Source organism: Stigmatopora nigra, chromosome 2, assembly GCF_051989575.1.
Source record: "Stigmatopora nigra isolate UIUO_SnigA chromosome 2, RoL_Snig_1.1, whole genome shotgun sequence".
Taxonomy (NCBI): domain Eukaryota; kingdom Metazoa; phylum Chordata; class Actinopteri; order Syngnathiformes; family Syngnathidae; genus Stigmatopora; species Stigmatopora nigra.
In genome coordinates this window covers 14,970,001-14,994,503 of record NC_135509.1, presented here as the reverse complement: position 1 = coordinate 14,994,503, position 24,503 = coordinate 14,970,001, and the positions used below count along the sequence as shown (strand labels likewise).

Genomic DNA, 24,503 nt, shown 5'->3' with positions numbered 1-24,503 from the left:
AGGGGAAACTAAATTTGGATACCACAGCAACATTATTAATCCTACCAACACAAGTCATAACAAATTAAGCATTACATATTGGTGAATACAACATAAGAAAATAACAACATTAAGCAAATAATCAGTAATTTAGTAATAAAAACTATTTATTTGAAGAGTCATGTCAACAAGAGCAGAATTAAATTGTTAGATAACTATGGCAACAATCTGGCAAGAAATGAGCATTTTCATGTTGGTTTGAACAAAAAACATTAATAAATATGTAGCAGTCACCTGCCATATGTGGTATTACAAACATTTACAATTAATAACCCCTCTTTTACAAATGATCTTTGAATGTATTAGTAAGAAACTACATATGTACAGAAAAATCTTCAATTTGACCAAATAATAATCCACATTTCTCCCGCAGATGTTCTTGTGTCATCAGTTCTTGTTAAATCTAATTGGACATAATTTTTTTTTAAAGTCTTTTGGTTCCAGCTAACTTCATTCCTTTGCTGCTCCCTGCAGGTCATCTCTTTGCCTCAGCTTCTTCATTTTTGCCATTCAGTCCTGGGGATCCTCAAGTGCGGGAGTGGCTCAGAGATGCCTAGCTGGTCAGCGGCGCATTCTTGTATAGGTGTAATAGATCAGGAAGAAGATGACAATCATGCCGATGGCAATAAAGCACATGATGCGCCGATTGTCACGTCCTGAGCGTATCGTGTTGTAGAAGCGTTTCACGGTGCCGCCCAGCAGGCCCGAAGTGCTAAGGAAATTGGAGTCCTGTTGGACAGGAAAAAAAACATTTGAAAAAGTTCTAACTTGACTTGCCACTTTGATTCTGAAACTAGATTCATTACATCCACTGGGTGATATGTGGTTTGAAACTCACCATGTTGTCCAAATAGTCGTTCTGATCTTCGGCTTCTCTGTCAATGTCGTATGCCAGCTGTCAATGAAGGTTGCACAATGTTAAATTGGCAGAGAATGCATTACTTAATAGAAAAATAAGGAACAATATAGAAAAAATCATGTGGTGGGGGTCCTGGGTTCAAATCAAAGTCGGTCGACAATGTGTGGAGTTTGCATGTTCTCCCTAGGCCTGCGTGGGTTCTTCCCCGGGTACTCCGGTTTCTCCCCACATTCCAAAGACATGCATGGTAGGCTTATTGGACACTCTAAATTGCTCCTAGGTACGAGTGTGAGCGTGAATGGTTGGTTGTGTCATTGTGCTCTGCGATTGGCTGGCCACCAATTCGGGGTGTGCCCTGCCTCTGTCCCAAAGTCAGCTGGGATAGGCTCCAGCACCCCCCACAATCCTAGTGAGGGTAGAGTGGTTCAGAAAATTAAATGAAAAAATGGATGACAGATCAGAGATGAGAACATATTTTAAATTTGTTGATTTTTAAATGCTATCTGGTTAATCTAGAAAAAAAGTCAACCATGCAGTTTGCTTGGTTTTTTGATATTGATTATATGTGCAATTGATATTCTTACTGCTTCTTGTGCTTTTTTTGTTGACACCATGAAATTTAAACTAAACATTTCAATGAATGGTGTTTGTTAAATGAATGTAGTTTGTCTTGAATGAAGCAGGAGTTACTTACAGATTTGAGTCGGGACACTTTTGTGACCAAACTGTCAGCCAGGCGCTTGTTATCAGCGTCCAGCATGTCCTCCACGGAGCCATGCCCTAGCAGAAAAAGCACGTTACACCCTCTGTGACAAAAGCGTTCATTGTATGATACACAGCACATAAAACGCCTATCATATGTTTTAATTAAAAAAAATTCATAGATGGTCAAAGCACGCATACGAACACTTCGTCAGATGGTAAAGAACACGTCAACTTCCGACTCTTATTATACGTCTAACAAAACGACAAATCAGTTCTCTGGCTAATAAAATAGTCGTTAAGTGAAAACGTATAAAATTCTCTCAAATATTTTTTTCGTCGATGTTATTTTCCAGGTTTGGACGTGTCAAAACAAATAGTATATATACCTCGGTTCCAGTCTACCGCCATGTTGGGGTGACGTCACGATGGAATTCACGCTCGGAACCAAACCTGATTCGATACAGGTTTAAGTGACGTCACTCACATAAACAACTCGATTAAAACGTAAAATAAAAAGTTACTGTAAATTGAAATAAGAATAAATTGCTCAATTTTAAACCGATTTTCAAACATTTCGTTTTTCATTTCAACATCAACTATAATTTATTAAGTGCACAGTTAAAATTATTTTTTCAACTTGCAGCCTGCTTATACCAAAAGTTATAAAACAATAAAATAAAATTCTTCAAGATTTGGCCCAGTTCGGTCTGTTTTCGTGGAGAAAATCATTCATCTTATATTTGCCACTAAGGATTCCACCAGAGAAGTCCACTGCACTAAGATGACTTTTCTCATCCATGCTCCTCTTTATCTATGCGACTAAGTTTCGTTCCAATATTATTTATCCTCACTAGGTTTGCGGGGGGTGATGGAGCCTGTCCCAGGTGACTTAGGGCCAGAAGACGGGGACACCCTGAATTGGTGGCCAGCCAATCACAGGGCACAAGGAGACAAACAACCATTCACGCTCGCACTCATACCTAAGGACAATTGAGAGTGTCCAATCAGACTACCATGCATGTTTTTTTGAATGTGGGAGGAAACTGAAGTACCCAAAACTCCACACAGTTGGAGTGACCTGAATTTGAATCAGAGACCCAGACTCCAGAGCTTTGAGGCCGCTGCACTAACCACTCAGTCACCGGGCCGCCCTTGAATGAAAATGTATTTATGTAAATAATTACATTAGGCTGTTGATGTTAAATTGTGAATGTTATGCCACAAAATTTGAACTTCACACATCAACAAGCAGTTGAAAGCCTTCAATTAACCTACTATTCATATTCTATCCTTTATTTATATTTATACTTACCAAATGATAATGACAATTTGACCATATGACAAAAAAATCTAGCTATGAATCATATTTGATAAAATCTCAAGAATGCCCGTGTTAAACAGACAAGCTATTTATTTAAAAACAAACATCCAAAGATGAAAAAGTTGACACATTGACAATATGTGGTAAATATTTGTATCAAATCAATTCTTGACTTCATGCATCTGTTATATGTCCCATATTTTAAAAGTCAATCATGTGTTCAATTATGAAAGATGTTTGTTTTTCTGTCTCATTTCCAATTTATAAAAGCATCTGAGCTTATTCCCTTACTTTGACCTTGACCTAAAACTTTAAGTTTATTTCTTTTAGAAAAAAAATCCACAACATACAATTAAGACACCAAGCAAACTGGCCGTCTACCAACACAAAATCACTTCTCCATCACATCAATATCTAAGTGATTATTGATTACAAATCCTCTAAAGCACATCTGCGAGAGTTCACGTCTAGTAATACAAAGATTGCTGCTTCCTGGTTCTGTGCCAATCAGGAAACTGCTCCCTTTGCTTCACAGCGAAGTCTCCAAACTGTGCAGCGGGCTACCGGGACAAGGGGGTAGCCCCCCAGAGTTGGCAGAGATTAACCCCGCTGTTCTGGCCTGAGGGCCTTGGTCCTTCAGGAGTGGGGGTGGTATTTGGGGGCGCCCTGGCAGTGAAGTGGCAACCTGGGTGTTGTTGGGGAGCACGGTGGAGTTGCGCTTGGTTGGTGGATCGTCCTCGCCCTCCAGTTCGTCAATGAGCGGGATCTGAGGCTCCGAGTCGTCGATGCGGAACTCGGGATGGCTCATGAAGTTGTGGATGGAGCTGCGAGACTCGGGTGTCTCCAGGTTCTCGTACGGGGACACGCTGTCGCGGAAGGCGTTTACCACACGGATCTGCCAAGAAAAAACAATACATAATGATATCAGGGGATTTTTGTTGCGTTTCTTGAGAGCAAAAATTTGAAACACCATTGCCTTTAAGGTGTATCATTCCACTATCAGTTAAGGCAGGGGTAGGGAACCTATGGCTCTGGAGCCACATGTGGCTCTTTTGATGGGTGCTTATAGCTCTCCGCTAAACAATTTTGTCAATATAATTCTGAGAGTTTCTACTTCAAAAGGCAGTGAAATGACTAAAAATGCATGCATTTTCATGTATTTTTACTTCTAGTAAATGCTGAGTATGGCTCTCAATGAGTAACAATTGAAAATATGAATTGTTTATGGCTCTCTCTGTCAAAATGGCTCCTGACCCCTGAGTTAAGGTTTGCAATTTAAAAAAAAGGCCATGGCATTTCCTTAAAATCATTTTCTCAACAGTAATGTTTCAAATAGATAACAGCACCATTATCTTGTGCAATCCAGCAAAAAGAACATTTTAATACCTTAATTTGGTTGTGTAATGGTAAAAGAAAAACAGTCACCTAAATGTGAGCTGCCCCAATGGTCTACTTTTCTCCTGACATCATATTACTCACAATCACTTGCACTCTTGCCCAATTTTCCCATTGTATAACAGACATTACAAAATGGCTATGTTTGTAAGCAGTGCCATTTCTCACTTAGATTGACCTTTACACAGTGACGTTTTTCATCAGTTAAAATAAAGTTACAGACGTTTCTTTTGGAGTATAAACAGGATTGAAGTGGATTAGCTCATTCAATAATCTCGTCGGTAATCACACTGCTGTTTAGTGGTTGGCAGTGAAACTACATCCAAAATAAACAAGAGAAATAAAAAGACAGTTGAAGACTATTAATTCTGTCATTCTTTTCCTGAACCGTTTAGGGTCATGGGGGGTGCTGGAGCCTATCCGAGCCAACTAAGGGCACAAGGCAGGGGACAGCCTGAATCAGTGGCCAGCCAATCGCAGGGCACAACGAGATGGACAACCATTTGTACTCACTTCAATACCTAGGGGCAATTTAGAGTGCTTAACAAGCCTATCATGGAGGGAAACCAGGGTATACTTGGAAAAAAACCCACACAAGCCCGGGGAGAACATGCAAACTCCACACAGTAAGGACCAACCTGGGATCGAACACTCGATCCCAGAACCCTGAGTCCGACATGCTAACCACCTCTCCGCCGAAAATAAAATCGCAAATATTGCTTGAAATGGGACTACTTTTTTACACTTATATATAAATTCAGATGTATTTGTGTAATGTAGTCATAATGGTTGATTGCTGATGATTTGGCATCATGACGTAATATAATTTTAAAGCAAAGTGACCTGTGTTTGTATTCGCTGCAGCCCCCGGCACCAGAGCACCTGGCCCCTCCTCAGCTCCATCTCGGCATGGTCGATCTCATCAGGGTCCTTCATCTCCTCCAGCTCCTCTTCAGGGATCTCCTCCTGCTTGGTGCCGTGGCCAGCTGTCTTCAGGAACTTCAGCCAACGTGTGGGCACGCTGGACACCAGCTGAAAGAAATAGGATTATGGGTAGGAGAGTCCAGTAGGGTAGGGCACCATCGCAGGGTGTCCCAGTGGTCTCACCTGTCCCCATAGGAGGCTGCCAAAGCCCAGCAAGATGCACCAGAGCCACTGCTCAATGCTCAGACTCACGCAGCTGAAAGGCTTGCCACCAAACTGCACAATCAGCACCTGATAGATAATATAAAAAAAACACACACACCTATCAAGCCAGAAATCTTATTAAGTCTTATAATTTTTTTAGATGGACCTGAATTTTTCATATATCACTACATCATCCTAAACATCTGACAAAATAAAAGGTCTTCTGCCCAAACAAAACATGGGAAAAAGTGTCCATGCATTCACTTTGGGTAGATTTGACTATTGCTGTGGTGCATTTACAGATGTTAACAAAACATTAGTTTGGCGAGTACCTGAATGAGGAAGGTTCCGAGCACAATGGAGCAGAAGATGGGATTGTCGAGGACTCCATCAAATATGTTACGCTCGCCGTGGATCTTGCGAGCGTTGAGCTCGTTGAAGAGCTGCATGAGCACAAAGGTATTGAATACCATGGTGTAGTGCTCAGACGGAGGTGCGTGTAGTGGTGCATTTCGACCGCAGTCCATGTCCAGCAGAATCTCTCCTGGAGGTCCAGCATCATAGAAAGACATGGGAATTGTTAGGAGTAGAATATTTGCTTACAATTTTATTGTTACTGTATTTGCCATTTAAATTTGTCATAAAAAAAAACATTAAAATGCAGCCTTTAATCTTACTTATTTTTATCCACATCCCCCTTTTATCATGAGAATCATGTGTTTTCAATCTTATTTTACTTGAATTATCTTTGGTTAAGATTTTTTTTAATTTATTTTTAATTCATTGTTATTATTATTATTTTTATTTTTTTAACTCCAGGCTTTGGCCTTCCTGAGCAGACATGAAATCTTTTCCCTGGAGCTGTACGGGTTTTCTCAGACTACTTTGGTTTCCTTCCAGATTCCCAAAATACTCATTGTAGATCAATTAAAGTTTGACCTGCCAAATTGGCTATAAGTGTAAAAGGTTGTTTGTGTACCAGTCCTTGGTACACCCTTTTACCCTTATAAGTGGTACAGAAAATAATTTGACTCATTGACTTTTATTTTTCCAATTCTAATTATATTTTATTTTTGTTATTGTTGTCAGCATATTTTAAAGTTAATATCCCCAACTATTATTCTATTTTTTACATTTCCTTTCTGAGATATTCCCTTTTTTCCATTCTTAATTTTTTTCTTTTGTTTATCTCTATTTTTTTACTTCTTTCCTTTTTTTTACTAATACAGTTTTTTTTGTTTATTTGTGACTTTTTTTAAATGCCCGTCCTATGGGAAATTAGTACAGTAATCCCTCGAATATCGCGGTTAATGTAGACCAGACATGGCCACGATAATCAAAAAATCGTGAAGTAGGGTCATCCCTATTCTAACTTTTTTTTAATCAGTGCCGAGTCCTAATAGCAAAAGTGGCTTTCGGTTACAAATTTTAAAGAGGATTTTCACTTTTTTTAACTTTAAAAAAGGAATTTAAAAAAAACCTAATGAATAGCGGAAAAAAATTGGCTAAGTAGTGAATTTGCGATAAGTGAAGATGGGATAATTGAGGGATTTCTGTAAACACACTATTATTCAGTCTGTCAGTCATTGTCTGTATCTGATTGGAATTAATTTGGCCAGCACTGACAAATTAGGCCCGGTAGGACTAACCGACAAAGAGCAGCGTGAAGATAACGGTAAGCTGGTAGACAGCGTGCCCCAAGATGTTTTTCATCATAGTGCGGGAGACCAATGGCTTGCTGCGCCCATATGGGCTTCGCAGTAGTAGCGCCTCAGTGGGTGGCTCCGTGGCCAACGCTAGAGAAGCAAAGGTGTCCATGATCAGGTTGACCCAAAGCATCTGCACAGCCTTCAGGGGGGAGTCCTAAAAGCGAAGAGGGCAATTTGTGAGGTGAAATCGAGCGGCAGTGGGCGCAATTACCCACCTGAGTCACGCAGGCCCCAGTGAAGGCCACAATGACAGCCACCACGTTGACGGTGAGCTGGAATTGCAAGAACTTTGAGATGCTGTCATAGACATTGCGCCCCCACATGACCGCCTTGACGATGCTGCTGAAGTTGTCGTCAGTCAGAATGATGTCCGATGCCTCCTTCGCCACGTCAGTACCCGCGATGCCCTGATGATGAAAAATATGTCATTCTAGTAAAGTACATTTGATTTGGTTTTAGTTTGAAGTATTATTGTGTATTTTTTTTTGGAATTATATTTTCTTTGACTCGACTTCAATTTTTTCAAAATTTAGGTTCAGGGATTTCCAAACTTCATTGAGTAGTCATTTTGTAACATTTATTTACTTAAAATACCGGCATTTCATAGCAGTGAAAGGGTTTGTAATTGAATACGGACATTCGAGTGAGTACTTATTCGACATTAGTGTTGCCTCACCATGGCGAAGCCGACATCTGCCTTTTTGAGAGCAGGCCCGTCGTTAGTGCCGTCTCCAGTTACTGCAACTACCTGCCTCTGCTCCAGCACTGCACTGTCGATAATACCTGATGACCAACGCATACACATTGTCTCAGTGGGATATTTCTGTGAACTAAGTTTGACTATAAAATGTACTGACACCAACTATTGCTAACACGTCTCAAGCCATACAATTCATTGGCAAAATTAAGTACATAAGTAGAATTCGCTAAAGTTTTCAGAGATCATTTAGACTTGCAAGAGAGGATGCCTGACCTTTGACCAGAGTGTGTTTGTCAGTTGGTGACGACCGGGCGAGGACTCGGAGTTTGGGCCAGATTTTGTCAATACGCTCCTGCTCAATCTGTGCAACAAAAACAACGGTCAAACGACTTCTGACACGATTTGATTGACGGCGTCTCCGACATGAACCTCGCCAAGTTGGTTGCGTATGCGTCTGTTAAACTCTTTTCCCTCCAAGCACAGGAAATCATCTCCGGGATTCAGGATGCCACATTTACTGGCGATGGCCCGTGCCGTATTGATGTTGTCTCCTGTCACCATGCGCACAGTGATACCTGCACGCTGACACTTCCTGATGGCTTCTGGCACCTGATAACATCACGGAAAGGTCAACAGCAGAACCATCAACACATGATTAAATTGAATTAATTAAAATGCTGTCACATAACATCAGCACAAATTACTTTTAACACCACAGAGTGTCAGACATTACAGTAGAGTATTAAATTTCCCTACCTTTACTGACATACACCATTGCCCTCTCCAATGACATAGTCGAGACTATTTCAGGGGCTGGCGAACACGTGGCTCTTGAGCCACATGCGGCTTTATATATAATATGGTGTTAATTGTGTGTTTTTGTGTATCTGTCTGTCTGTAAATTGCGCTAGAGTATTAGTCGCAAGCCTTGACAAACTATGGAAAAAAATATCTTATAGTCCGTAAAATATAGTACACAATTATAGTTTATACCGCAGAAAACAGAGTATCTGTTCAATGTACCTCAGGTCTGACCGGGTCCTCAATGCCGACCACGGCAATACAAGTAAGCCCAGTGAGAATGTCTCCCTCATCATCCCAGTCAGGTTGGTCAGCAGAGGTGAAGTCCCGGTAGGCGAGGCAAATAGTTCTCAGGCCCTCGGAGGCCATGGGTTCGATCACTGTCTTCATTAACTTCTCACGGTCACGAGGCTTGAAGGCTTTGGCCACACCATTCTCCGTCAAGATTTTGCAACACCTGCCAGAACAGAGCAGCCGGTCGGTAACCAGAATGTGAGCGGTAGAGTCAGTTCTTGGCACTAACTTGGGGGACATGTGGGACCTACTTCCTGAGCAGGATCTCAGAAGCTCCCTTGCTGAACATGCGATAGCTGCCATCATTGTTCTTGAGAACGGTGCTCATGGACTTCCTGACAGAGTTGAAGGTGTACACCTTGAAGAGTTTCTCTTCAGGAAACTCGCTGCGAATGCTCTGGTAGTCCCGTCGCAAGTCCAAGCTCAGTCCCAGTAAGGCACATTCCGTCTTGTTGCCGATCTGACGAGGAAGACCGCCCTCCTTGTCAGGGGGCTGTGGAGAACAATTGGCAATTTGAAGGTGAATCGTGCAAAATGCTTCACTTTTCGTCAATATCAGATATCATCAAAGTATGACATCATATCTTGATTTCAGAGTGTGACATCCATTATTAGAATGAGATCCTAATCGGTGGTCACTATTTCACGTAGCGTAAAGAAAGCAGAAGACTGAGAAGCCTCTAGACTGATCTACGATCAATGTCTCTCTGAGCTCTGATGGCATCCATCCAACATCAACTTAGCTCAAGGTCCTGAATAGAACGCCTATATTTATCATCTCACCATAATCTTAGTGGTGTAGGCGCAGTTGACCCCAATCCCCAGAACCAGGAGGTCCAGTATCTTTGCAGGGACCAAACTGGTGTCGGGCACCGTCTTGTGGTAGCAGCCAGCCATGTAGGCCTGTACAACCGTCATTCGGTTCATGGTTAGTGTACCGGTTTTGTCTGAGCAGATTGCCGTGGCATTGCCCATCGTCTCGCAGGCGTCCAGGTGGCGCACTAGGTTGTTGTCCTTCATCATTTTCTAAAGAGAAAAACAAGACCTCTGGCAGTTTTAGTGAGGAACTCACTCGACAATTATTGTTTTTTTTTTAATGGTAGAAAAGGGTATTGACACTTTGCATCTCTCTTGTGCAAAATTACAACTTTGTGTACCCAAATTATTTGTCACCAGACTTTCTTCTATTTGAGGAAAGTTTAATGCATGGTTGGGACTCACCTTGACAGAGTAGGCCAGAGATATTGTGACGGCCAGAGGGAGACCTTCGGGCACAGCCACTACCAAAACGGTCACGCCAATGATGAAGAACTTGACTAAAAACTTCATATAGATGGGCATGCACTCGCTAGTCCAGGGAATGCCCTGAATCACGAAGGTGTCCACCAGGAAGCGAACAATGAGGATGACGACGGTCAGTGTTGACATGAAGAGGCCTGACGATGAAAAGGGTTTTACGCAGTGCAACTAAACTTCACGCTGTGCCCACATTTCAAGATAAGGTGCTATTGAGTTAGAAAGTTTGTAGCAATTAGTACCTGCTTTTCCTATCTGCACAGCAAGCTTGGTCAGCTTCCCTTGGAGGACAGACTTCTCCTTCTTCCTCAGGTTGTTTTTCTTCTTCTCTGGTTCAGCATCCTCATTAAGTGGTTCCATCTCCATGGCTGCCCCGTCTTTGTTCTTCCCTGCTAGGGAAACAAAGCAATGTGTTTGGTTGAAATTATATTTATTACAATTAAGATAATAGTAATTTATCTTAATATTTTGGTGCCCTGGTCACATGAGAAGGTTGAAGCAATTAAAACACTCTAGTCCACTCCACTGTATGTTTTTTTTTCTCATGTTATTGGGTGATTTCTGGTGGTGCAGTGGTTCATTCACCTTACTTCAATGGGGGAAGTGTGGGATCATTTCCCACTCATTTGCAGTGGATTGTGAGAGTGAATGGTTGTCTGTCTCTGTGTGAGCCTTAGAATTGACTGGCGACCAGTTTAGGATATTGCCAGCTGGGATAGGCTTTAAAAACAATGACAATGTGTTGAAGATAAATGAATGGTTCATTTCCCTGAAAAGTGGACCATGCTCCTGTTTGAACATTGGCTAAGCAGGTGTGACAGGACAAGCTGTTGTGTGTCCCTGTGTGTGTATGTCTTGATCCCAATAGGTTATTAGTGGACATGAAGACGTAGCAGCAACAGCAGGCCGTTCTACAGTAAAGAAAGAAGCCACTGAGCTTAAGCAAGCTAATCTGCTTGCTCCTAATCACCGTCAATAGAGTCAAGAGCACCTGCTTCTGGGGGAGGGGTAGTTGTGTCTAGGTGGGATATGGGTGGGTCAACTGGTGCTGTGTGATTCATTAATAACCAGGGACCCAACCAAGAACTTCATTGGGAAAATTCCAAGACCTAGAAATAATGTCATGTTTGGTTGGTTACTATGCGCAAGCAAAATTTCCAATGCCAACAAAACAAGACCAAATGGCAGTAGCTACCTCCTCCTTTATGTGTTGATTGTTTGGGTTAGCATATAAATGGTTGATAGATGGCGTTATAAATAGTTGTGACTTTCTCTTCTTTTCTTAGAAGAATTGATGGTGATTTAGTTTGGATGCCTGAATAGGAAATTGAGGTTTGGAAAAAAGTGTTTTTGTATTTTTTATCAATCAGTTATTTGACGTTTCTTGATTGATAGATAAGTGTAATGATTTATTGGATTATTGGTTTGTGGTTGATCGATAGGCTGAATAATTACATAGTGGTAAGATAATTTGATCAATATAGGAATTTATTGACGATTGATTTTTGAGTGTATATTGCTTTTCTGACTGATAGGTCGATTGATGCCTGAATTCAGTTGTTTTGATGTTTGAATTAATAAATCCTCTTGATTGATTTTCACATTTTTGGCATTTTTGTCATAAATCATACATTTTGTTTTTCACTTGAGATTGATTGTTTCTAGATTTGGTGATAGACTGACTCATTGATAGTTGATAGAAAGGGCAGGACTGATCATTTCATTCATTATTCAACCTATTTTTTGATTGGTTGAGCAAAAAGGAGCAGTTTCCCAATTAGTATCTGTTAGTTGGAGATAAACCTGGTTAGACTCAGTCATATTTGGTGGAAGTGCCACTCACCTTTCTTGCCTTTTTCATCCTTTTTACCTGCAAAATAAATAAAACAGGATATTAGCAAATATTCCATTACATCCTATTTTTATGGGAGTCCACATACGTACTTTTCTTGTCCTTCTTCGCCTTCTTTTTGCGCTCCTCCTTCCTTTTCTTCTTCTCAGTCTTGTCATCATCCCCATCACCTTCTTCATTGGCCCCAAGCAGCGCAAAGATAATGCCCGTCTGAGAGTTCACACCCACCGCTGTCACCACCATCTTGCCTGAACCTTCCATAACGTGGGTGCCTGGTGCAAAATTGTGGTCTCGGGATAAGTTATTGTGAGGTAATTTACTAATAAATGACCTCTGTTTCTATGCTAGTGATGTAACCCAAATTTCTCTATCAGTCGAATTTCACTGTTATATTTTTATGTATTCATATTTAAAAAAACAAAACAAATCTAGCAAAATATACAAAAATACGATGTTGAGGGGAGGCTGTGAAGGTGAGAATGTAGCTTCTCTATCTTGGGGAAGTACTTGCTAATATCTGTATGGTAAGAAATGTTCCTCTTTTCTCAGAGATTTCACAGTAGTACCGTACATTGTCCATCACCCCGTAAAACACAGGTGTCCAAACCGGTCCTTTAGTGGTTGCGGGTTTTCATTACTACTGAATAAGAGGATATACTTACACCAATTTGGTGTTTTAAAAAGTGCAAAACCCTCTACATCTACATTTCTGTCATGTAATAATAGTAGAGTACCTGAAAGCAACATAGGATCTTTGTCTGTGCTCTTTTTTACGTGGTCGGACTCTCCGGTTAGGGAGCTCTCATCAATCTTCAGGTCATTGCCTTGGATAAGGACTCCATCGGCAGGGAGGAGGTCACCTGGAAAAAAACACGAGCATTGTTTTGGTAACAAAGATATGTTGGGATAAGAACATAACTGTCTTAGTAATTCTGTAAATAGTCTTGGTTTATTCACTAGTCTGTCAGTAAGTCAGTCAGTCAGGTAGGTAGATTGCTGTAAAGGCTTTGGTTGGTCTGTTGGATGAATGACTGGTGAGTCAGTAACAGGGTTAGGATGTGTTCTTAGTTTGCCAGTATGGTAGTTAGTTGTTTTATGTGTAAATTAGTCAGCCTTACTCTTGATACTGTTGATGGGTAGGTCATTAAAAATGTTTGGTCTGTGGTCGGTCAGTGAGTGAGTTAATAATTGTTTATTTGGACGGATTATTTGTTTGTGGTCTGTCAAGCAGTTAACTTGATACTATTCAATTCATTCATTCATTCATCTTCTATATCGCCCATCCTCGGAAATGTTGAAGGGGTTGCTAGAGCCTAACCCAACTGTCTTCAGGCTAAAGGCAGACTACACCCTAGACTGGTCGCCAGTAAGTCGTAAGGCACACAGAGACAGACAGCCACTCACAGACTGCCAACAAGTCAGTTGGAAGAACCACTGCATCATCGGGTGGCCTAAAAGTCAGTTGTTTCTTGGATATTTGTTGGGTGTCGTACGTGGGTCAATTGGTGAGGTGGACATTTTATTTTTGTGAGGTAATAAGGAACTTTCTGGTCACTCGGGTATTTAGTCCGTTGGTCAGGAAGTGAGTAGTTTAACAGTCGTTGTTACAATGTTTGTTTGGCTTAAGTTTGTCAGTTTAGGTTAGGTAGTTGTTAGATGTTTTCTGGTTAGTCTTGGAATCATTTAATCAGCTAATATATTAGTTTCTCTGTCGGATAATGTACTAATAGTTAGTTGTGGTAGTACTTTGTAGATGAGGGGTTCTTGAAGTACTGTTGGTTGCTGTGTCAGACAGCCTGTTTTCTGCTCATTAGACAGTTTTTGTCTATATTTTGTAATTGTTGAATATACTGACCATATTTGATGTGTGCGATGTCGCCCACGACGATGTCGGACACTTTTATGTGCGTCATCTGCCCTGCACGTAAGACGCTGAACTTTTGCTCTTGCTCAATTCGGTTCTGGAGACCTCGAAATTGTTTCTCTTTGCTCCAGTCGTTAAAGGCCGTCACCAGCACTACGCACACCACCGAGAGCAGGATGGCCGCACCTTCGATCCAACCCGTCTCTGCCTCACCCTCGTCTCCCACGCTGCCCGCCGCACTCCCGCAACCTATACGCATGGACGGACAAAAAGATTCATATAGTTGTTTAATTTATCATTTGACTTATGTACATCAGGTTAAACATGACTTATAATTCTTAATACAATGCACAATAACAACAATAGCATTAATAGTAGAAGTTACATGACCACATCTTTATAATTAACAAAAAAATCTTAAAATATAAATTTACTGTTGTTCAAAATATATTACTCTTAGGAAAATATCAAATAATTAAAGAAATAAAAAAATATATATATATATATATATATATATATATATATATATATATATATATATATATATATATATATATATATATATATATATATATATATATATATATATATATATATATATATATATATATATATATATATATATATATATATATATATATATATAAATATATATATATTCTAAATGTTATAAAAGACAATTAGAAATGGTGTAATAAAATAATATAATAATATATGTTTGCTTATCAATGCAGCACCAGAGCTGTAACTAGTGTGAGATGACACTTTTTTAGGCAAATTGTCCAGTGTGGCAATTTTTGTTAAGCATTATCATGAATCACAGTTCTGTGGTGACAAGGAAAGCGAACTAGAGTGATGAACTCACTGTCCCTGTCGGCATGCGGTGGTCTGTAGAAAGAAAGGCCAAGTGAAATGATGGCGGCCACTTCCAGGATGATGAGCGTCACATCCTGCAGTGCCTCCCACACTAACTGCACAAAGGTTTTTGGCTTCTTGGGGGGGATCACGTTAGGCCCGAAAGCCTGCCGCCGAAGCTCCAGGTCCTCCCAGGAACCGTCGAGACCTTAAAGTACACAACACATACACTACTGCAATCACATATACAGTATATGCTTATTTGCCTTATGCCCTTTAGTGTCAGTTTGCTTTATATACAATTATTCGGTTGGGGACTATTTACTGTGATGTTAGTCCAATAAAGTCAGTGATGTGAATATCTCATCATTTCTTACTGACTTTTACTGAGTGAGACGTGTTTATACATTGCGACTTGCTGTAGCAACACGTTGAAAAAAAAATGGAACAATCGAGATGAATCCATTGGTATAATTAGGCCTCTAAATAAATTGGTGTTTTATTTTTATAGGATTGTTTCAACTGAAAATTGAAGATTCAATACAAAGTTTTCAGAATATAAATTTAAATAGTAACCCTTTTAATCTGAAACCAAACAAGATAATAAATCTGTCAGTTTCTCTTCAGATCAATAGTGAGAACGTGAGTGTGAATGTTTTTTTTTTTTTTGTCTTTGTGCGACTGTTGACCAGTTTAGGACTAGTACGAGGACAGCCGGAAGTGATGTGTTGGGTTGGATGGATTTTTCAAGCTGTTGCTGACATTTTACTGTGACTGCAAGTGTTTACTGAGCGTCTGCGAGATTCTCGCACATGAATTAATGATGTTGACCAGGAGGCAAAATGTCACACGCCAATATCATGAATGTGATTCATCAAAGATGAAGAAACACCTTTTCCACACCCTATCTATTACATATCATGGGCTATTTTGAGTATGCTCAATAATATATAACGTGAATAAAGTCCTTATATGTTGTACTTAACAGTAGTTCAGGTTGCAGGATATTAAATGAGTGCAATCACAATATTAAAAAATCTATTTAAAAATCAATGTATTTCTTTGCTCTTTTTTAAAGTTACATTTGATTTCCAATGTGAATTTATTTACGTGAAGTCTGTTTATCTGATATTTGTTTTTTTGAAGGAGTTTGTGTATTTAATCTTTTTTTAAATGTATTTTCACATTATATGTTTTCTAGGTGACAGTTTGTATCCATTTTAACAGCCCCAATAAATATAAATTACTGCAGTGCAATGTGCAGGCATAACGTAAGGTTATTTGACCACTTACACACACACACACACAAAAGCATTTTCATATGGTTAACCAGTCTGACAGAAATTATTTTACAAATACACAGAGACACATTGAGTACAGACCTTCGAGAGCGGAAGTTCTAAGTCTGGTGCAGAGTCCATTGACGTCCTGGTAATTTTGTCGTATCCTTTCCTGGGCGTCATCCCCTCGTAGCTCCATGAGGGAGCGCAAATCCTGGAGCGAGCAGCTGAACTCGGCCTCCAGGTAAGCCGAGCCACGGCGCCCGTGTTTGGGACCGCGGAATGAGCTGTTGGCCATGTCGCCTCGCGGTAAATGGACGGCCTAAATTTGAAGGTCGGACTCAGAGGTCGGCTTGGTGTGAGGGGAGGCCTTGACGTGGATTCTGTGAACACATGTGGGGAAGTCGAATTGATCACTTTACAGGATGTGACAGCTTGTGATACACTATTTCGATAACAAAAATACGAGGGGAGACTTACAATTTTTTCCAATTTATTTGTGCCATGGTTCAAAATTATTGCACAAAAAATTGACCTCGCAAATTGCTGTTTTGAAATGATAGGGTTTTTGAAGGTTATCTAATCATTTTCCATACCACTCATGCTCACATGAGTTATGGGGGGTGCTGGAGCCTATCCCAGCCAACTATTGGCAGTCGGCGGTGGACACTCTCATTTGGTTGCTAGCCACAGGGAAATGAACAACGATTCAGGCTTGGACTCCTATCTAGGTACAATTTAGAGTGTTCATCTTGTCTACAATGCAAATTTTGGGATGTGAAGGGGAGACCGGAGCACCCTGAGACAAACCACAAATAGACAGAGAGAATGTTTCACACAGAAAGGTCAGAACATGTGTATGGATTGAACACTCGATCTTGGAACTTTCAGGTGGACGTGCCAACCACTCCTTCTCTGTGCCACTCTTTTTGAAAATCAAAATGTTAGAACTGTAACAGAGCTCGAGCATATATCTGGTAGTCAGTTGAAAAAACACACCTGGTTCCCAGAGCCATCTGCCGGTTTTTGCTTTACGCAAAAACTGTTTAGGGCACAGTCTTCTTGGGGGTCCAAGAAAGCCGATCACCATTGTTTTTATCATTTATATTACCAGTTGTCCAGACTATGAACACCTAATTTCCACATCAAGTTAGTGTTGTGGACTGTCTGCAGAGGCAGCAATGCCTCTGCCCGTCGTCATCAAATCTAAAATAAGGCTTTTTTTTTCCTTTTCACTGTAGCACATTTCGTATGATGCTTTAGTGTGTGATTACACATGACATGAGCCAAGGAAAGTCAAGTTTTAGATTCAATACAATCATCCAGATCACACAATTTAATGCTAGGTATAAAAAGAATGCCCTGTGATTTGCTGCCTGGTGCCCATAGTTAGCTTGTGAGGATAAGTGGTTCAAAAATGTAATGAATATCCAATTTTATGAATTTCCAACAGTTTAAATATACAGTACAGTGTACACCTTCTGGTCATATCAACCCAGGTTTCCATTACAAAGGTACTCTCCTCTATACATTTTGTCAATTTTATTTGATTCATTTTTAATCCTCTGTATTTTTTCGGGACACATTGAAAAAAAATCCTGGGTTCGAATGCTAGTGTCAATGTTAACTTGGTGCCTGTGACCTGGCGTAATCTGTGTCAATCAGTCAGCCTTAATCTGAGCTGGGCACAAACGGATGGACAAGTGAAAAATGGGAGGGGAGAGAGAAGTCACGGCAGACGGAGGAGCAAAGACGTACCTTCACTTCCTTAACATCAAATGAGCTCAACTCTATATTATTTGTATTCTACTTGTAAGCAATCTTAGCGCTGTACACTTACAATTCAAACACACCCACATTAAAAAAGGAGTTATAATCTAACATTTGTTCCAATTTTCCTCCATTTTCTACTAAAATAATTAACCATGTTATGATTTCAAGTTTCATTTTTAAAATATTGTCTCCTGAGTTCATAAAGCTGTAAAAATAAGAGATATATTTTTTACTATACCAATAAAATATATTAAACACAACTATTGGAGTATATTTTTGCAAGCAGATGTTTTATCCTAAAAAAAATCATTTTTTTTAAATTGTTGAAGTTACTATTTACATTTGAATTGTTAAATTAGTCGATTTGTCCTGCAACTAAACAGTAGAAATTATTTAGGATAGAATAACAGTCATTAAAAGAAGGAGCATTAACTATAGACGGGTTACATTGACCTGCAACACAACACTTAATAAGAATATTTTTAAAAACCCATCACATTACCTAAATATTTTGTGGTTTATTCTAACTGGTTTTTGTTATTGGTTTGAAGTATAACATAAAACATGTTTAAAAGTCAAGAAAGCATTATAATGATGTATTATCTGCAGGTAAGATAATTTAGTCGGTCATGTATGTACATGTCACCCCGTATGACATGAGAAATAAATCTTCACAGGAATACCTCAGTCAACTAAGCAGCTCCACAATAACAAACACAAATTTATCTCTTATTAGGTGATAATGAATACAAGTGAAGGTACTTTTACCTACCCAAACCTCCTTCATGGCTTCTGGTGGGCAGCAGGAATTAGTGGCGTTCCGATTACACTGAGCAGGGTCGGGCACACCCGTCCCACAACTGCCCATAACCTGGCCAATGCTCCCCAGCTATGCACGCATCCACTCAGCGGAGGGTCCGAGGTGGTCCCGTCGAGGGTGAGGAAGTCAATATGACCTTCAGCGAGCTCCCTGCAGGCTGCTCTCCATGGCCAGGACAAAAACAGGAGCTACAGGAGGCTAAATGATTATCTGAGGAAAGCCTCGCTTAATCTAATTAGACAATCTGTGGCTTCAGTCAACACTGATGCATTGGCACCGCCTCACTACAGCCTAGAGCAACGCCCACATGTACACAAACACCAGGGCCACAGGGACCAGGCAGACCTGGTCCACAGGGATCAGAACTAGGATACCAAGGTCATGGTCTCCAGGTATTGGGATCAAGGAATTACATCTGAAAGGATCAAGTGTTGGAGTTTGCGCCAAGAAAAAGGGTTAGTATAGGGAATTGGTCTAGACTAGAGTATCCCATTCATTTACTCTGGAAACAGACACAGTTACAGAAAAGGAACCACATCTGCAAGTATCACGGCACCTTGGAGTTTGTTGACAAGTGTAAGCATTACATGGATCACGTTTCGTAGACTATGGATTCCAAGATCTTGCCATGCAGGATGAAGAATTAATGTCTAAAGCAGGGGTCGCCAAATGGGTCCTCAAGGGCCACTGTGGGTCCTGGTTTGTATTCAAACTGATCCAGCACAAAGAGCTAAACCAATGAGGTTTCTGCTAAAATGGGCAGTACTTGACTGCTATCAACTGATTAGAATTGTAAGACACCAGATTGGTGAAAGATGCTGTTCTGTGTAGTTGGAATGAAATCCTGCACCCTCTGCGGCCCTTTGTGGTGGTCTGTCCTCATTGTGTGGAGTTTGCATTTTCTCCTTGTGGTTGTGTGGGATTTTTATGGGTACTCTGGTTTCCTCCCACATCCCAAAAACATGCGAATGGGCTTGTTGAACACTATAGATTGCCCGTAGTTGTGAGCGTGAATTGTTGTCCATCTCCTTGTGCCCTGCAATTGGCTGGGCACCATGTCAGGGTGTGCTATATTTAGCTGGGATGGGCTCCAGTACCCCCGGGACCCTTGTGAGGATGGTTTAGAAAATAAAAGAAGGAATACAACCAATTCAAACACAAACAATTTAGATTTGTATTCACATATATAAAAACATCTAAATCACATTTAAAAGTATATCTCAAATAAAATTATAAAACTACTATAAAAAGGATAAAAAATTCTCACACTAAGTTCTCACACAAGTATTTAACGTGTAATCCAAATACAAATGCCGAGTTGCCCACACTGGAGGGGGTTTGGACAGCGACGATTACTAAAAAGCTAACATCAACTACATTTCCCAGAAATCTTCACGTTGCTGACGTCACGATTTTTTTGCCCAATGACCGAGCGCAATAGTAACGTGACCACAAGTGCAGCAGATTTGAATCGTTGAGTCTCGAGCAGAAAGCGTATTATAATAGCTTTCCTCAAAACTAAAAAACAAGGTTTGTAATTTTTGAATTTGTTAAATGTGCTAAATTCGATGTCGATATTGGATTTTGTAGTTTTACTTCGGGGTGAGAAATATTAACGTAAATCCACTAACGGACCACAGTTCAACCTAGCTTGTGTGGGCACCCAATTAATATTTCTCGTCGTGTTTGATTAAAAGGTCCATATTTTGAAATATCGTCACAAGAAATATAATGAAATTATGATTATTATGATTGCTCATTTACAGATTTAGAGAAACACTGGCGAAATGGAGCATCGAGCTAACAGCGGTCTGTCAAACATTCTTTATATGCAGAAAATCATTCTAAGGCTGATTAAATAATTCTTGTGTGTTCTCCACAGATGTGATTTTTCTAATGGACGAGAAATTCGACTTTGATGTTTCTCTCTCACCTGACAGGTAGAAACTCGCCTTCCTCTTCAGAAAAAAAAAATAGTTATGTATAATTATGTATGGACAATCCAAATTCATTAGAGTCTAGCTAAGGAAATCGACAGAGGGGAGGCATCAAAAATGTCATTGTCATGTATTCTACCAATCGTAGCTGGCCGATCTACGATAGTTTCTTGGCAATCTACCAATAGATCGCTATCTATGTCATGGGCACCCTTGATATACAGTATGTAATTTTTGAAGTATTTAAAAAGACAAAGTTAGGGTTGAATGAATATTTGATTTTTCATTCAGACTACTCTTGTCCTTAATGTCTCACAATGTCTCTCACACACGACAATTTTTCAGAAAATGTAGGCATGGGTTTCCTAAGCCCTTTATCCAACTTAGTGCTTTACCCTTTATTTACCTTTTTATCACACACTCACTTCGTCACATTGGCACCCCAAACTCATGATTGACCAATGATTTGATACCCCAAAACTTTATCTATTTGATTACGCAATCATATATGCTAAACTTTCACTGAAAGAGTCAGAAAGGTACTGTAATGTGTCAATGCTCACAGGTGGTTGGGTTAATAGCAAAGTGTAAGTCAATTCAGAGGCTGAAAACGTATCTTTTTCAATGTTTTCCATCCGAAGCTCCATGAGTGATAAAGACAAAGATGACGTTTTTTTGGACATGTCCCACCATCTGGTTGAACCTATGCCCAACAAATTGGTGTCCTGCTTGGAGCAGGGGTCTGGCGAAGCACAAGTAAAGTGGAGTCCTCTATCGGGTGACCAGCTTGAAATCGTGTGCCAAGAGGCTAAGCGGCTAGCTGATCAGCTGCAGTGTGGCAAGGGTCCTAGTGGCGAGGAAGAGCCTGCCGCCCAGGGGTCTCCTTCCCTAGTCGAAGCAGATAAGGAGAACTTCATCCAAGACGCCACTGCCAAACTCAACGTGTTGGCGACGCCCCTCAGACATTGTAGCCCTGTCAAACGGCAGACCTTTCTAGTGCAGGATAGCCCTATGAAGGACTTGCCCCCAGCTGTCCAGGAACGCTTGCGGCGAGCAAATGCCGCCCCCAGTTCGGGATCCTCCGCCGCTCCGGCTACTCGTGCCTTCACACGGCTTAGCTCAGCAAGCCCGGCTGGTGGCGTCAAGACCCGTGCACCGCTACGGGGGAAAGCGGGCCTAAGTGGCGTCTTGCCTAGCAAGCCCAACGTGCCAAGGACTTCGTCTTCTGTCAGCAAGGGCGCTGAGCCCCTAAAAACCAAAGTGCAACGGCCAAACAAAGTTGGTTCTTTGTCTTTTCTTCATCCTACAACTCAAGAAGCCCATGACCTCACACTTTTTTCTTTGTCCAGGTCGTGTCAAGTTATAAACCAAGTCTCGATTTTGCCGGCCGAACCAAGTCTTGCACTGATATTGTTTCAGTTTCCGCCAGCGTTGTATCCGACATCAGCAATTCATCTCACAACTCCAACGCAGTGGCGAAGAAGCGCACCTTTGCTCCGCCCACAAAGGTGCCTGACTATTGCGATTTGTTGATGGTGTTTTAACGGTTAGTGAACATCATGTGTGTGTCGTGTCTCCCACTTGAAGGTGGTTCGGAGAAAGTCCGGCATTGTGGTGGCACCAATTCCAAGCAGAAAGACGACAGAAAGGCACAACACGTCTTCGTCCTCGTCTTCGGTGTCCAGCTTCAATTCCAGTCTTTCCTTGTCCCCGTCTGCTGGTTTGTTCATTGCTGCTTATTTGACTCATGAATAACTACGGAAAATGTTGAAATTGTGTTGTATGACGTGCCACTGCTAATCCAAACCTGGTACTGTTTATTTTTCCCTGAGTGGAAACTATTAGCAAATTAGTGTTTATATATCTGTTAGCATGGTTGAATTGAGTATTTAATGACTTTTATTGGCATATACAATACTAGATGTATACAAAATGTCAGAATTCAAAATTATGGCATGAGGAAGCCATTGTTCAACTTTCAGGAAAGTACAGATAGCCTGGTAAGTGCTAATCAATCGAAACAATTTGAATGAAATAAAGCTGATAACTGCTCATAGTTTGCCATCTTAGTAACTTTGTCCTCCTCACAGGTAAAGTGAATTCCTCCATGAACCAGTGTCTGAGGTCTTCAACCAACCCGGTTGCCCCCGGTGTTAGCAGGCACGCCAATCAAAGCAAACGGCGCTCCAGCAAGGGTGGTGCTACAACGGTTTTAGAGCGTACAATGACGCCGCTGTCTTCAGCCAGCAGTAAATACAGAAAGTTGTCAGAGCCTGTCAAGGGTCTCAGGACTCCAACCCAACGCCAAATCACGCCTGCAAAAACGTCTTTGGATAAGACTCTCGGTGCACCCATCAATGCATCAACGTGGACTCCAAGTGGGCGGAGCATAAAAAGACACTTTACGACTCAAGATCAGATGGTCGCATCCAGCGGAAAAGCATCAGGGCAAGGTCAGGGAGATAACAACTCGTTTTTCTCAAACATTTTCACATCAGCTGTACATAAACGCTTTACAGGGCACCCATCCATGCATTTTTTTCCCCATCATAAAAAAAGACAACACGAGCATGAACTAAAACTGAAAAAAATCATACTGCCATATAGCATAACATAAGCTCACTGGAAAATAAATATTTCATTCCGGAATTGACAGCATCCACAAATAAAAGTTTACTCCTCCATCTATTTTGATATTAAATCAAAAGAATTCTGACTTCCATATGACATAATCAATGATTTTAAGAAATATCCAAATCATAAAACACAAGTTATAGAAAAAGGCTACCAATTCAATGGTGCCTTTTCAACAGGAATCATTGAAAATGATGACCTTTTACAGCTATTACTAAAACGCGTACTTTTCTCTTCTTTTGTTCAAGGTTTTTGTTCTCCGGATCTTTCGAAGGTGCTAAGACCCAAGAGGCTCGCGTCGGTGGCCTGCATGGAAGGGTTTGTTATTTTAAATGACTAACTAACAGGAGCTTGATTCAATTATAATGGCTGTTAAAATAATATTTGCTTCGACTAACTGTTCTTGGATACCGTTTTTAAAAGTTCACATTTAATGTTAAATGCAAACTATAAGCCAAGTTTTAGACGTGCTAACTATTGTTACATATACAGTGGTACCTCTACATACAAGCTTAATTCGTTCCAGGACTGAGCTCGTATGACGATCTTCTCGTACCTACCCACGTAATGATTGTGGGTAAAGAAGTTTTGTTCTAAGACAGGGTGCCATTGGCTATCGGTGTTGTGTGCACAAGTATATTTCATTACCCAGAAAGCCCTCTTTTTGCCCACGCATGCGCGTTGTGCGTTTTCTGGTCCATATGTAGGAGAAACTTGTCTGAAGTAACTGCTCAGTGCTCGTAGATATCTGTTATACATAAAAGAGATGCGGCAAAAAAGCTACAATGTTAAACAGCCTCTCATGTCATGGCCACTTGGCTTTCTCGCATTTCAAATTTTTTCTCGTATCTAAAGCTAATTATTTGCTCGAGATTTTCCTCGTATCTTGAGGATCTCGTAGGTAGAGCTGCTCATATGTAAAGGTACCACTGTATTAGACATTGTACAGTACTAATGGTGACATCCCTGTTGTTGGGTTCTTATGAGATTACCACCCATGTGCTTCCCGCTCCATTTAGCCTTTCCCAACTACACGGCCAGCAGTCACCCCCTACAGGAGTAATCAGGCCCATGCAGTTGCATTCCCAGCGTCCCTCTGGTCTCCCCACACCGGTCAAACGTCAGACCGCCGCTCAGACGCTTGGCAGCCACCCTCGAGCCTCCAGGTCCTCCAGAAAGCAAGTGACCCGTGACATCGACGTCCCCTCTGGGACCTCTCCAAGGTGACAGTCCAATTCTAC

At 40.8% G+C, this 24,503-nt stretch overlaps 3 protein-coding genes across 4 annotated transcripts in view; 1 reads left to right on the top strand and 2 right to left on the bottom strand.

Annotated features, from left to right (window-relative positions):
- Positions 1–128: 128 nt before the first annotated feature.
- Positions 129–2,080, bottom strand: LOC144182730 (BET1-like protein). Its single transcript, XM_077710277.1, has 4 exons — positions 1,990–2,080; positions 1,593–1,678; positions 878–934; positions 129–768 (listed from the first exon to the last, which is right to left on the bottom strand). The coding sequence occupies exons 1-4, from the start codon at positions 2,009–2,011 to the stop codon at positions 601–603; spliced, it is 333 nt and encodes a 110-aa protein (XP_077566403.1). The 5' UTR covers positions 2,012–2,080; the 3' UTR covers positions 129–600.
- A 916-nt stretch (positions 2,081–2,996) lies between these two features.
- On the bottom strand, positions 2,997–16,456 carry LOC144182840 (plasma membrane calcium-transporting ATPase 1-like). Its single transcript, XM_077710286.1, has 20 exons — positions 16,201–16,456; positions 14,829–15,026; positions 13,955–14,212; positions 12,834–12,959; positions 12,192–12,371; positions 12,091–12,117; positions 10,490–10,636; positions 10,173–10,387; positions 9,735–9,977; positions 9,203–9,444; positions 8,880–9,114; positions 8,286–8,465; positions 8,130–8,217; positions 7,833–7,939; positions 7,372–7,563; positions 7,097–7,310; positions 5,780–5,991; positions 5,427–5,534; positions 5,163–5,351; positions 2,997–3,819 (listed from the first exon to the last, which is right to left on the bottom strand). The coding sequence occupies exons 1-20, from the start codon at positions 16,394–16,396 to the stop codon at positions 3,454–3,456; spliced, it is 3,723 nt and encodes a 1,240-aa protein (XP_077566412.1). The 5' UTR covers positions 16,397–16,456; the 3' UTR covers positions 2,997–3,453.
- Positions 16,457–20,104: 3,648 nt separating this feature from the next.
- The window catches only part of LOC144184190 (uncharacterized), a 5,372-nt gene continuing 973 nt past the window's right edge, over positions 20,105–24,503 (top strand). For both annotated transcript variants that reach the window (XM_077710390.1, XM_077710389.1), the window contains exons 1-9: positions 20,105–20,221; positions 20,458–20,500; positions 20,574–20,631; positions 21,270–21,906; positions 21,978–22,136; positions 22,216–22,348; positions 22,719–23,081; positions 23,511–23,580; positions 24,282–24,485. In XM_077710390.1, the coding sequence (XP_077566516.1) occupies positions 20,479–20,500; positions 20,574–20,631; positions 21,270–21,906; positions 21,978–22,136; positions 22,216–22,348; positions 22,719–23,081; positions 23,511–23,580; positions 24,282–24,485 (1,646 nt within the window). In that variant the 5' untranslated portion in view covers positions 20,105–20,221; positions 20,458–20,478. The remainder of the gene's footprint in view (positions 20,222–20,457; positions 20,501–20,573; positions 20,632–21,269; positions 21,907–21,977; positions 22,137–22,215; positions 22,349–22,718; positions 23,082–23,510; positions 23,581–24,281; positions 24,486–24,503) is intronic.